The sequence below is a fragment of the Rhamphochromis sp. 'chilingali' genome (genome assembly GCF_963969265.1).
Source record: "Rhamphochromis sp. 'chilingali' genome assembly, chromosome: 1".
Classification (NCBI taxonomy): Eukaryota; Metazoa; Chordata; class Actinopteri; order Cichliformes; family Cichlidae; genus Rhamphochromis; species Rhamphochromis sp. 'chilingali'.
Window position 1 is genome coordinate 5581072 of NC_137929.1, and position 13929 is coordinate 5595000.

Genomic DNA, 13929 nt, shown 5'->3' on the forward strand with positions numbered 1-13929 from the left:
TTTCAACAGTCCAGGTTGAGTTGACAACATGAACTGCATTTATCTTCCTCTGACTGACATGTTCTTCCTCCTCTGCACCGAGCCAGCTGCTAAGACTCACAAGCTCATTGACATTTTCTGATGATAAAGAAACTCTCTTCTTCTGCACAATATGAGCAGCAACAGAGAAGAAGCTTTCACAGGTACAGATGTTGCAGCTGTGGCCAAGTACATGTGCTGCATGTTGGAGCAGCACTCTAATGGACAGGCCTCTGTACTGATGGTGGGCTCTGCTCTGTATCCACCACACTGTTCTCAGCTGAGTCTTCCTCCTGTTCACAATCACACTCTGATCAAGCATGTTCATGTTGTAACGCCGTGGCTTTCGTAGTCTCTCCTTTTTCTACAGCTCATGTGTTCTTCTTGTGATGCTGCGTCTTGAGGCTCATACATGTCGTCATTTGTTGATCCTAAGAACGTTCCTCAGACCGACTTCTTCAACAACAGATAACTTTAGTTGTATCAACACTGCCTCCTGGAACAGTTTAAAATGAACATGTCAAAGATCTGTACCTGTCTCCATGTTTCTGTCCCCGCCCCTTTCTTTCTGTCCTGGGTCATGTGAGCGCTGCAGTAGTATTAGGCCCACCCTCAATGCTCCCATTGGCTGAGACGCATAATGACGCCCATTTCAAGCCAGCACTGATCAACATCCCTCCTGTGACCCATGGCTTTTATATTCAGAGCCAGTGAGCACTTTCACAATAATCATGATTTTAAAAACTGTGATTAAAATAATTGCTGACGTTAATCAGTTAATGAGTTAACGAGATAATAACAGGTTAAGTTGCCCTAATAATTAGACTTTGGTGACAAACTGGTGTGATCTCCATGTTTCCTTTGTTGGACTGTGGGCGAGTGTCAGAACTGAATGTACTGAGTAACATGTAGAGTTTAAACATGTGTCAGTTCCAGTTTTAGAGCTCTAAAGTGCAGCTATCATGTTAGGAATATGTTAGGAATAGACAGGAACACTGAGCACACTGAGGTCAAATCTTTATTTTACCACTCGCTGCATTCTTGATGTTCATGAATTCAGCAGCTTCATGATTGTCTGCAGCATTAATCTCATATTTCCATTAAAGTGTTGAATTTGACTGTTTGATGTTCTTTATGATCTCTGGCACCAGTTCATCTGTAGGCTGAGCTCAGTCCATCCATTTAGTGAAATGATGTTTAAAGGTCTCCTTGTTCTGTGAGCGTGCACAGATCCTGAAGCAGAAAGCCTGGGTTACAGAGAAATGATCATCACTGTGATGATGCTCATCATCTCTGACTGGGATTTGAGGGTTTGTCAGAGCAGCAAAGAAAGCCTGGCTATGTTGGACTGGGTGTGGAAGCAGCTCCCAGTTTGAGTTCAGGAGACAGACGCCCTCTCTACTTTGAAGATCAGCTTCAAACTTTCCTTTTTAATAAAGCTTATAGTTCGAGCTGGATCAGGTGACCCTGAACCATCCCTTAGTTATGCTGCTATAGGCTCAGGCTGTTGGTGGACTTCCCATGATGCTCTGCTTTCTTCTCCCCTCTTTTCACTCCTGATGCTTTTATATGTCACTACTGCATGTCCTTAACTTTTGTCTCTCTGTTTTGTTCTTGTCTCTCTGAGCTCATCTCTTCTCTTTCCCCTCACCCTGCAACCAGTCATGGTAGATGCTCCTCCTGGAGCCTGTTTTCACTGGGAGGATCTTTGTGTCAAAGGGAGATCTTCTTCCCACCATCACCAGGTGCTGCTCACAGTGGAGGCGGTCACCTTACACTGTTAAACAGCTTCAGATGACTGTTGTTGTCTGTTGGGTATTGTCACTTATAAATAAAGTTACAATGGATGGATAGATGTTATTGTGACAAAGAGAAAACAACTGTTGACAGATAGATTGTTGTTTTGTGTGTCTGCAGTCTGTCAGGCTGTCTGATCACAGAGGAAGGCTGTACTTCTCTGGCCTCAGCTCTGAGCTCCAACCCCTCCCATCTGAGAGAGCTGGACCTGAGCTACAATCATCCAGGTCCCTCAGGAATGAAGCTGCTGTCGGCTGGACTGAAGGATCCAGGCTGGAGACTGGACACTCTCAGGTATGGAGAGAAAATCTGATAGAGGAGGAAGAGCTGGAAACATTTCCCGTGTCTTTCACTCACTTCCTGTTTGTTTCCTGCAGATGACACATGAACAATCACACATGCAGCAATATTTTCAGGGACAGACACACTAGTCTAGCTGGATAGTTCATGGATATTTATGTAGGGGTCTCCAAGGAGTCTGTTTGCAGGAACATTTAGGTCACAGGTGTACCTGATATAGATGCCAGTGTACCTAATAAAGTGTCAGCTAACATTTGGAAATGGAAGCTTAAATAATGACAAACTGTACATTCACAGCTGAATTCACAATAAATTTGTTCTGAAGTGCACATTTTTCTGTTATTGTTCTCAAACAACAGAATGAGAATGAAATATTGATTCTAACAGGGCCCATAAACAGCATTAGCTTAGCAGCATTAGCTTATCAGAGTTTCTATCATGGTCACAGAAATCTTTAGCAGAGAAAAGTGGCCTACTTAGCAATAACTGCTCAAGTTGTATAAAGAAAGGGAAAACAGTATTAGCATTAGCTGCTAATGGCAGCTTACTTAGCATAAACTCTTCACATCTTTATAATGCAAGGGAAAGGAGTCACTCATGGAAGCCTATTTAGCATTAACGTCTCACATCATTATAAAACAAGAGAAAAGGGTATTAGCATAAGCTACTAATGCTTATTCACCTCAAATTAGCTTTAGCTGCTAATGGTAGCCTACTTAGCATTAACTCCTCACTAATATAATGCTAATTCATATCAAATTAGCATTAGCTGCTCATATTGTTATAAGGAAAGAGAAAACAATATTAGCATTAGCTACTAATAGTTATTCAGCCCTAATTAGAATAAGCCTCTGTTAAGATTCAATATTGAGGAAGGGTACAAGAGGTGATCGAAGAATAACCACACCGATCCGGCCGGGTGAAGTCAAACGATGATTTTAATGAATACACGCGTGGGAAGACACTCTGTACGCAGACAGCCAGTAGTCCTCGACTTAATCAAAGCATGAACAGATATTTTATAGCATCAGGGTTTGTTTACTGACGCCCCTTCATACGTCACAGACACATTTTATACATAGATCAAATCAAAACCACAACGACTTTTGACACAGTTTAAAAGAACAATTGTCTCCTATCTTCACAACAGGTGCTTCCTGTCACTGCCGGATGCTCGCAGCAGTTCTGCGACAAACTGCTCTTTGCAACATCAGCAAAACATGATTAAACTTTCACCTATAAATGATTCTCTAACTGAGTGTGTGTGTGTGTGCGTCTGTGTGCTAACCACAATTGCACCCTGTTTCACCTCGCGACTAGCTCCTGACCCCTCACCAGACAGAGAGACAGAAACCACTCTCGTATATGTAATAATCGAACTGAAACTATGGATATGACTTTTACTAAATAAATGTTTTAATCAAGAACCTCTACTAAACATAATAACTGTGTGCATAAGCATCTTAAGGCCTTCTTAAAGCTATCTGTTACATTGTTAAAGCAATGATCATACTGTTGCTTAAAATAACTTCCTGCTTGTGCAAACTCTCTGCAAGCCTGTTTCCTGTCAGCCTGTGACTTTTAGCCTTTCTGAAAGACACACACTGTTCAACCCCTGAATGCAATATAAACTCCAGATTATATTATTAATGCAATGGTACTGATGACAATTATTTAACAATAGCAGTAAAATAATTTCCCTTCTCGACACTCCCTCTCATGACCTCTGGAACACCAGAGGTCACAATACATTGTGTCCTCACTCAGCAAATCAGACAACCTCATGTCATCTAATTGGTCCGGTAATAAACACCAGTTCCCCTTCGAGAACACTCCATGTGTAAGCTTAGGTTTTCTCGGTCCCTCTCTGCAGGCCTCGAGATCTCCAGGATCCTCGCCCCTCCTGTGGACGCCGAGATCGATCTTCTGCAAAGGAAACAAAACACCTTTTCCTGCATCTCCCTAACTTATCCTATTTGGGACTCTTTAATCAAAAGCCTGATCCTAATTATCTTCTTAACTTATTGACTTGTATTTATGTATACTCTTCAACGTTACTCATCACTTTAAAACTCTTTAAGCCCTGCTTTTACGTCCGGTTGCTCGCTCTATTTTCCCTTATCTGATCATCAACATCCTGTGCACAAATTGTCGCTGCTGCAAGTTCCTCTACTCTAAAAGAAAACAACCACTTTAATCAATGAAGTTTAAGCATATAAGCAATTACTCCTGTATACATTTCATCATAGCTAAATGCTGCCTTGAAACAACTCCTATGTGTTAACTTCATTTTAACCTCACATTTCCTATGTTATAACCCATTTTGGTATAGCCTTTTTATTTCATTTTGCTCCTTTAATGTAACAATACCTTCTAATTCTAATTTATCAGACTTAACCAAAATATATGCTTTCCTTCCTCTTTGGTCCTTCTTTAAGTTCAGTTAAAAGCTAAATGAATTTAAGGCCTTTTGCCTGGAATCAATACTGTCATGTGTGTTTCTTAACTCTGTGTCTGTAAGCGTGTGCAATCCTTCATGAACTCATATTATCCTCACAGTAGATTGGCTAATCATAGCGCTAGCCAAAGGCTCGTGACCCTCCAGAGACAAATTTGAGCCACAACTCCTTTAAAAGCACAAAATGCAATATGTATAAAAATCATTTCTATTTATAAGCTCCCCCTTTATCCTAAAAATACCTCCTATGTAATATCTGTATGTGTACGCCTACATTATAACCACTTCTTCTAAAGATCAAAAAATCAAACCTGTTCTACTCCTTCAACCCTCACTAATTTTCCCTCTAAGATTTATTCACAGCTTTGAAAAACCAGCATTGTATCTTCTAAACAGGATTCAGTTCTGTCATGGTCCTGGGCCATGTTGGCCCAGTATTCTTGGTTCCTTGTATTTTCGCTCCTTATTTAGGCCAGGTTTCCTTGGGTGTCCTATTGTGGTGTTCCCTAAGTGTTTTTTCCCTTTGTGACTCTTACCCCCTTGTGCCCCTCTGTGTATTTATGAGCTCTCGTCTCTCTTTGTATTTATTCCATGTTTCCCCCAGCCTGTTATGTCTGTGTTCTCCCCGTACTTTCTCTCCTCCTGTCTGAACCTCTGTGTACTTCCTGTTTTACTTTGACAGTCTCTCGTCAGTATGCGTAATGTTGTATTCACTCCTGCCCTGTCTCGTTATGTTTATCAGTATCCCCTGTGTTCCCCACCTGTGTGTAATCTCCCTGTGTTCTCTGTGTGTATTTCCCCGGACCTCCCTGCATCCTCGTTTCTGGTTTGTGTTATTAGCTTACCCAGTTTTCCGGTTTCTTGTTTTTCCACCAGTGCTGTTTTATGCCCACCGTTGTAAATAAATATTCACCTGCACCAGAGCTGCCGCCTTTTGGGTCCTTTTCTACAACTCCACACGGCTTGCCTCGCAAACCGTGACAAGTTCACTTTTAATCCTTTAACCTTAACTTAAAAATAACAGTTTCAGTTTTACCATATCCAAATGATCAAAAACCCAAAAGTTCCTAAAATGATCCTAAATTATTAAACAATTAAATTATTAAACCCTAAACCCCCCTTTATCTTGATACATTTCATGTGTCAAGATACTATACAAAACTTAAAAATGCTCAGTTTCCCCACTCATGATCCAATGTATGTCATAAAAATAAACTTAAAACAGAACAGTTATCAGTCATGTGTTTCTTCAATTAATGATAACTGAGTTACATCAAAAAATATTTCCCCTTTAGCATTTGGCATTCTCCCAACAATATACTATAATCCCATAATCTAACCCCAGTCAACAAAACAAAACAGAAATTTTCTCTGGTAAAAACAAATTGTTTGTCCACATTAATTCATCCTCACTCACATTCAGTCACACATTCACTCACATGCAGTCACACCATGTATTTGCTGATAGTGGAGCTTCCCGCACGATCAGATACTCCACCCTCAGCAAAATGAGCTCCGTCATTTTTTATTTTCCATAGGAAAATATTTCTTTATGCTTTTGGACTGGATTGACTCGCATAAAATCCTTTTTACAGGGACTTACGACCTTGATCAGTCCCCACAGGTAGCTTTCTCCTCAGCCAATTGTAATCTGGAAAGCCCCCTTATATTTGCTCTTCCCGAGAATTTTCAGCGCCGTTATTCACTGTTGCAGGCCTGCTTAAAACAGAAATGAAAAATAGAGCTGATTGTTAGCTCATAAAAACAAAACAAAGTCACCTGACCGGTTTTCTTTAAGTGCACTGTTACAAAATAATGGGCCCCTCCCAGACATGTCCATGTTTCCTAAAACTCCCTCTATTAAAAACAAAAATAACAACAACAACCTACCTGACAGAATCAACCCATCACCACAACAACCTTAAACACACAAATCTTGCCACCACATAATTTCACCTCCTCAATACACCAAAAGTCTCATTAAAACCACTCAATTTGCACACAAAAATCACCCCCTTATGCTCTTAAATTCAGCATAAGACCCCTTACGACATCATATAATCACTAAACTATAAATTCCCCACCCCAATCTGCACTTCTCGTCTCTGCTATGCTTCCTCTTCCTGAAAGTCACAGTCACACACACACTCAGGAAGTTCCTTCGTCATATGGCTTCTTCTATTCCTCAATTACAAACTCAAATGTATTTTATTAAACATTCACACCATTGTATCATTCATACAAAATAGCAAGCTGTTCTTCATTGCATATGTTTGTGTTCTTAGCCAGGTTTAATCTGTATCTCTGCATTAAACTCCATGAGCTTGTCTTGTCTTTATAAGGTTAATGCATTTTCTGTTTGTGTGTGTGAATTTGCATATGGTGCTTTTGCAGTGTGTCAGACTCCTTCATAATTTTGCCTTTAAACAGTCAATTTTCTCCTCCCCAAATTTACTAACCCAAATTCTGATTTCCTACCTTAAATAGCAGCATTCCTTGTCCTCAGCCAGAAGGTAGGGCTCCACTTGCCACTTTCCACCTCCACCTTAGCCCAGCGGCTTTACCCCTTGAGGTCCCATCCTCTTCACTTCATCTCACCAGTGAGTCGGAGCTCACCGGGACTGAGTGAGGCGAATAATCGTGACTGTGCCTGCCTTAGGTTGTCCCAGGGTTTCGAGGTGGGATCTTACCCGTCATGGGCTATCCAGCCTTCCATACTCGCCTGATACGGGGCCCAAGTGGGCAGGGGAGGGAACACACTGGCTCTGGGAATTAAAGGAATGTAAGCTGCTTCCTTCATTGCATCTTATATTAAACTATCTCACTTCTGACTCCTTCCTAGAATAATTTCACATATGGCACTTTGTGTATGTGTGTTTTCTATTCATTAATGTAATTGTCAGTTATTTTCTCTCCCGGTCAGGGAACCACATTATTTTCTCTCTTCATTTTACCTTCTTTTGTTTGTTTGTGACGTTCTACTTTAGTTCTACTAAACCTTGATGTAAAAACAATACTCCCTTATTTCACGCACACACTCTGCCTTTTGCCTACACACACACTTCTCTCTCAGACTTCCTCTGTTCACACATCACCTTATATGGGCATGCAAACTTCCTGTCACCCACACCATTTCCTGTTACACACACACCGCACGCAGCTGCTCAGAGCAGCTCAAGCTGCTTTGCTGTTTCTCCAGGCTAATCAAACTTATTTTGTATTTACAATCTACAAACCCTCTGTAATTCTACTAACTTTTGACCTAAAATGTAGCATCATTCACACAATGATTTCATAATCCTCTCACACGCACCTTTTAAATAAACTAAACTCTTATAACATCACTCATGCCTCTCTCCAATTAAAAACACTTTCAAACTTTAAAACGTCCTACTTTACATCACCCAAGAAATACCTCTCACACCTTTATTCATCATGTCAAAGCTTCTAGTCACCGCATTCACACAAGAAATTGAAAAAATAAAACACACCAGCAACTATTGCTGGAGAGAAGTTACTACTGAAAGTAATATGTTAATCTTAAGTATACACAGTGCACTCAATATATTTATATATCTACATCCAAACTCAGTCAATTACTATACATCCACTACGGCAACTCAAAACTTTATTTATAGTCCTCTAATAAACATAAATGGCATTTTAAACACACACTCAACAATGTTTGCAGCAGTATTTGTAAAACCAACTGTGGCTTAAACAGTTCACTGCTTACTCATTTGCATTTTCACTCACACACACACCGTCTAAAAATAGCAGCAGCATTGCCTCAGACTCCTTTCACACAGATCTTTTTATATTACAAAGACGTCTTATATTTACAACTACTGTCAGATCTGTCAGCTTTAGCGCCTAACCAATTTTGACAAATTTCAGTTAACGGTCTAACCGATAAAGTCCAACTTTTTTGTAATCAATTAACCAGTATCTGTCCAACAGTTTCTGGCCTCATCTCTAAAGTCCCTAACTCAATTTAAAAGTGTCCAACACCCAAGGTCCAACCTTTGCTGCCCAAAAAAGCGCAGATACCGTTCCAAACGGTAAGGAGACTCTAACTCCTAGTTATTCTGGAGTGCCCCAAGCTCCACAGTGACCAACTGACTATCCCTCTTCGAGGACAATGTCTAAGCGTCCTTGACATTGGCAAGCGTTACCTCTGAGCACTGCGCTTCCTACCAGTCCAACTGGCGTTCTTGAGTAATTTATAATACTTTGGAACAACAGTAAAACACCCAACACAAGTGTATAACTGAGGCAGGTGCAACCTAGTGGTCAAATGGAGACTCCAACTCACAAAATGACCGCTCAGGTCCACTCTTATGACCAAATTTGGACTCTAACCAACACAATAACCAATTCCCTACCAAACTAAAATCATTTCCAGCAGTCCAACTGCTTCCCGCGGTCCAACCGCATTAAATCCTTTCCAGCAGTCCAACTGCTTTAAATCCTCAGTACTGTCATGACATTCTCATCAAAATCAAAACAGACATCCACCAGTAACTTCAGTGAGTAGACTTAAATTTTATCATATCCAATTTGGCACACTTTGGAAATAATTCAACAGGTAGTGCCTTACCTTTTGGATAAGCCGGCTTATGTCCACTCACTTAGACCACTGGAATTCATGTCTGCCCGTCAGACCACCTAAGACCCCGGATTTCTCCGTCCAAACCTCCAACTCTCCCTCCTCAATAACCGGACGAAGCCCCCAAATGTTAAGATTCAATATTGAGGAAGGGTACAAGAGGTGATCGAAGAATAACCACACCGATCCGGCCGGGTGAAGTCAAACGATGATTTTAATGAATACACGCGTGGGAAGACACTCTGTACGCAGACAGCCAGTAGTCCTCGACTTAATCAAAGCATGAACAGATATTTTATAGCATCAGGGTTTGTTTACTGACGCCCCTTCATACGTCACAGACACATTTTATACATAGATCAAATCAAAACCACAACGACTTTTGACACAGTTTAAAAGAACAATTGTCTCCTATCTTCACAACAGGTGCTTCCTGTCACTGCCGGATGCTCGCAGCAGTTCTGCGACAAACTGCTCTTTGCAACATCAGCAAAACATGATTAAACTTTCACCTATAAATGATTCTCTAACTGAGTGTGTGTGTGTGTGCGTCTGTGTGCTAACCACAATTGCACCCTGTTTCACCTCGCGACTAGCTCCTGACCCCTCACCAGACAGAGAGACAGAAACCACTCTCGTATATGTAATAATCGAACTGAAACTATGGATATGACTTTTACTAAATAAATGTTTTAATCAAGAACCTCTACTAAACATAATAACTGTGTGCATAAGCATCTTAAGGCCTTCTTAAAGCTATCTGTTACATTGTTAAAGCAATGATCATACTGTTGCTTAAAATAACTTCCTGCTTGTGCAAACTCTCTGCAAGCCTGTTTCCTGTCAGCCTGTGACTTTTAGCCTTTCTGAAAGACACACACTGTTCAACCCCTGAATGCAATATAAACTCCAGATTATATTATTAATGCAATGGTACTGATGACAATTATTTAACAATAGCAGTAAAATAATTTCCCTTCTCGACACCTCTAAAAGCAGCCTACTTAGCATTAACTCCTCACATCGTTGTTACCCAACGGGAAAGAGTATTAGTATTAGCTACTATCATTTTTAATAAGTAAGAGAAAACAGTGTTAGCATTATTGAATAATGCTAATTCACACTAAATTAGAATTACCTATTTACAAGAGCGTACTTAGAATTAGCTGCTCACATTGTTAAAAAGTAAGGGAAAACAGTATTAGTATTAGCACATAATGCTAATTCACGTCAAAGTAGCATTAGTTAATAATGGCAGCCTACTTAGCATTAACTGCTCACTAATATAATGCTAATTCACATCAAATTAGCATTAGCTGCTCACATTGTTAAAAGGGAAAACAATAATAGCATTAGCTGCTAATAATTATTCACCTAATTAGAGTTAGCCCCTAATGGCAGCCTAGTTAGCATTAACTCCTGACATCGTTATAATGCAGGGGAAAAGGGTTACCATTATCGGATAATGCTAATTTACATCAAATTAACAATAGTTAATAATGGTAGACTTCGTATCACTAGCTGCTGTCATTCTTACAAAGCAAAGGAAAACAATATGAGCATTAGCTGCTAATGCTTTTTCATCTAAAATTAGCATTAGCCACTAATGGCAGCCTACTTAGCATTAACTCCTCACTAATATAATGCTAATTCACGTCAAATTAGCATTAGCTGCTAGCATCAGCCTACCTAGCACTAGTTGTTCACATTGTTAAAAGGGAAGAGAAAACGATATTAGCATTAGCTACTAATAATTATTCACCCCTAATTAGAATTAGCCGCTAATGGCAGTATACTTAGCATTAACTCCTCACATTGTTATAATGTAAGGGAAAAGAATTAGCATTATCTAATAATGTTGACCTTGGCCCACTGGAAAAGTTCAGAACTAAAGATTTAGGAGTGTTTCTCGATAGCTCTTTCTCATTTGAGAAACAAATAAATTCTGTTATTAAAACCAGCTGTAAGGTTTATATTGTTGATTGTCATTTATGCTTAGAAATATTTACTCATATATGCTTAGAGTTGTATAATTGATTGCATAATGATAGAGGATTGATCCTTAGTAGTGTGTAAAGACTCTGTGTGCCTTCCAGAGTGCTCTGGCATGCACACACCACTTGGGGCCATGAGAGAGGTCGTACCCTCTCTTACTGATTTATGGTGTAGGACAGGGGTCTCAAACTCAATTTAGCTGGGGGCCGCTGCAGGCAGAGTCTGGGTGAGGCTGGGCCGCATTAGGTTTTCCACAAGAAAGGCATGGTTAAAAAATTCCAATCTTCTCAAATCTCTTTATTTTTATTTTTTAACACAAAATATGAAAAATAAATAAACAAATTAAGAATTAATAAGAAAATAAATCAATCTGTAATACATAAATAAAATAATAATATGTTTTTAGTCAGTGAACTTGTGTGTATCTTTCAGTCTTCTATATCTGCTGTATTTAGATTGAAATGTCTGTATTAACAGTTCTATAACCTTCTTCTGAACATGAATGGAACACTGTAGAAAATGAACTGTTCTTCTGAACATGGCTTCTCTTGCCTACTCCTTGCTGCTAGAGACTAGAGATGGCACGATACCACTTTTTTATGTCCGATACCGATACCGATATCATAAATTTGGATATCTGCCGATACCGATATGAATCCAATATAGTGTTTTTTAATCAACAAAACTGTTTTTTAAAATATCTTGCTGCATTTTGCAAGTCTGCAAGTTCATACTCAAGTTTAAAACAACAACTACACTAAAGCTATTCTGTTATACCTGTATACAAAAAAAACATTTCATAGTTCAGCAATACTGATCAATCTAATAAACTTAGACCTACACCATCCTCCCTATTCTGGTATTTTAAAGAGTACTTAGTGTAAATATTAAGCAACCTAACTAATAGGGTTCCAACTCCCAGCAACAACAAAAATAAATAAATAAAAAATAGGGAACCACCCCTCACGCTCCACCTCATGATGCTTAATCGAAGTAATCAACCTTAATTTGATGCAGTGTGAAAAAAAATGCACAGAAATCAATTATTTTTCAAGAAATATTAAATAGATTCAACATCTTTCTTCAACAAAATTGCAGACTGCACAGATGGTACCTTCCCAAAGGAAAAAGTACTATAGCTTACTAGGGTATATATATTAGACTTAATAGTCACTATATACAGTAATTGACTTCTATTCATTTTACATCAAATTAAAACTTTGGGTGTTAGATAATTATTTATTAAAAGCTCGACATTTGAAATGAGAATAAGAAAGAAAAGTATGTCTTTGTGCCCCCTTTTCCCTGTTAATGCCCTATCGGCCCCCCTGGCTAAACTTTGCTAGATCCGCCCCTGCACAGTTACCAGCCGTCAGCTACGTAGAAAAAGATCCTGGTGTAGAAAGTAATATTAAATAAATTCTAACAACAGCTTATCAAGTTTAAACGTGCTGCTGTTGTTCAGCCGCTGGTTTCCTCTTTCTGGTGCAAAGTGGACCAAAAACAAACAAGAGAGACGGACTCGAGACAGAAAAGCCGATCAGCTGATCATTAAGCAGTTTCATGATTGAAGTAGCAGCCGGAGAGCGAGAGGCAGTCGCTTGTTAAGCTTAACGTGGGAATGCTTTACAAACATTCAGAGATGGACTTACACACTTGCTTTACTTCTCTCGGGATAACTTTGTCGAAGATGAAATGCCGGGTTGCTAGCGAAGCTCCACATGCTATCCAGACCACCGACAGGTCCTGCATGCCACAGCCGCTCTATCACGTGATGCATACTGCTCCGAGTGCTAACGTTCTGAGGTGAGTTACGGCGTGTTGCAACTTTTGTGAGGTGCTTTCGTGATATTTAATGGATCGGATTACATTTTTTATTTTTCTCCGATATCCGATCCAGTAATTTAGGTCAGTATCGGACCGATACCGATACGTAATATCGGATCGGTCCATCTCTACTAGAGACCTGGCAGCGTTTCCTCTCGCATAGCCGAGCCAGATTTGGCCTGAGGGAGGAAGCAGTTGCGGCCCTCAGTATGTCTTGAAAATGATCATCCGTAAGTCTGGACCTGTACTTGGACTTATTGAAGTTCAAAGTGGAGAAGAGCTTTTGGCACAAGTATGTGCTACCAAAAAGGCACATGGTCCGCTTGAACATTCGGGAAAGCCGAGGGAAACTAGGGCTCAAGTCTCTCAAAAATTGTCCAAGCTTGTCTGCTTTTCCACTCACCTCCCTGAACTTTGCTTTGAGTTCAGAGTTGCACTGCAGCTCAATGAGCTCCATTTGAAGCACAGAAGGGGCATCTTGCACATCAAAGGAGACGGGGTCCGCAAAAATGTGAAAGGTGGCTCTGTGTGTCTTGAAGTCAGCAAATCTGTGATCAAATTCCTCCTGTAGCCTCAAAATGACATCAACATACTCGTCAGCACTGAATGGTGTGCCTGCATCCACGAGTGCCTTGCATGCTGGGAAATGGCAAAGGTTTGTCTGAGAGAGCTGAGCTTTCCAGAGCGCCAGTTTTGTGGAGAATGCTCTCACGTTGTCATAGGCAGCACTGACAAGTTGCCCCTGGCCTTGTAACGTCTTGTTCAGTACATTAAGCTCATGTGTCATATCAACAAGAAAAGCTGAGTCCATGAGCCATTTGGGATCAGTTAGCACAGGAACACTAACTCCATCCTTCTCCATGAAGGCTTCACTTCTGCTCTCAACTCAAAAAGTCTCTTTAATACATTTCCCCTGCTGAGCCAA

The 13929-nt window shown here is 40.1% G+C and overlaps 2 protein-coding genes across 3 annotated transcripts in view; both read left to right on the top strand.

Moving 5' to 3' along the window:
• Positions 1 to 13929, top strand: part of LOC308398346 (uncharacterized protein) — a 178563-nt gene that overhangs the window by 80332 nt on the left and 84302 nt on the right. The gene's annotated exons all lie outside the window — the stretch shown is intronic.
• The window catches only part of LOC308399210 (protein NLRC3-like), a 31832-nt gene that overhangs the window by 12365 nt on the left and 5538 nt on the right, over positions 1 to 13929 (top strand). The window contains exon 8 of the mRNA XM_080886303.1: positions 1936 to 2109. Coding sequence (XP_080742429.1) covers positions 1936 to 2109 — 174 coding nt within the window. The remainder of the gene's footprint in view (positions 1 to 1935; positions 2110 to 13929) is intronic.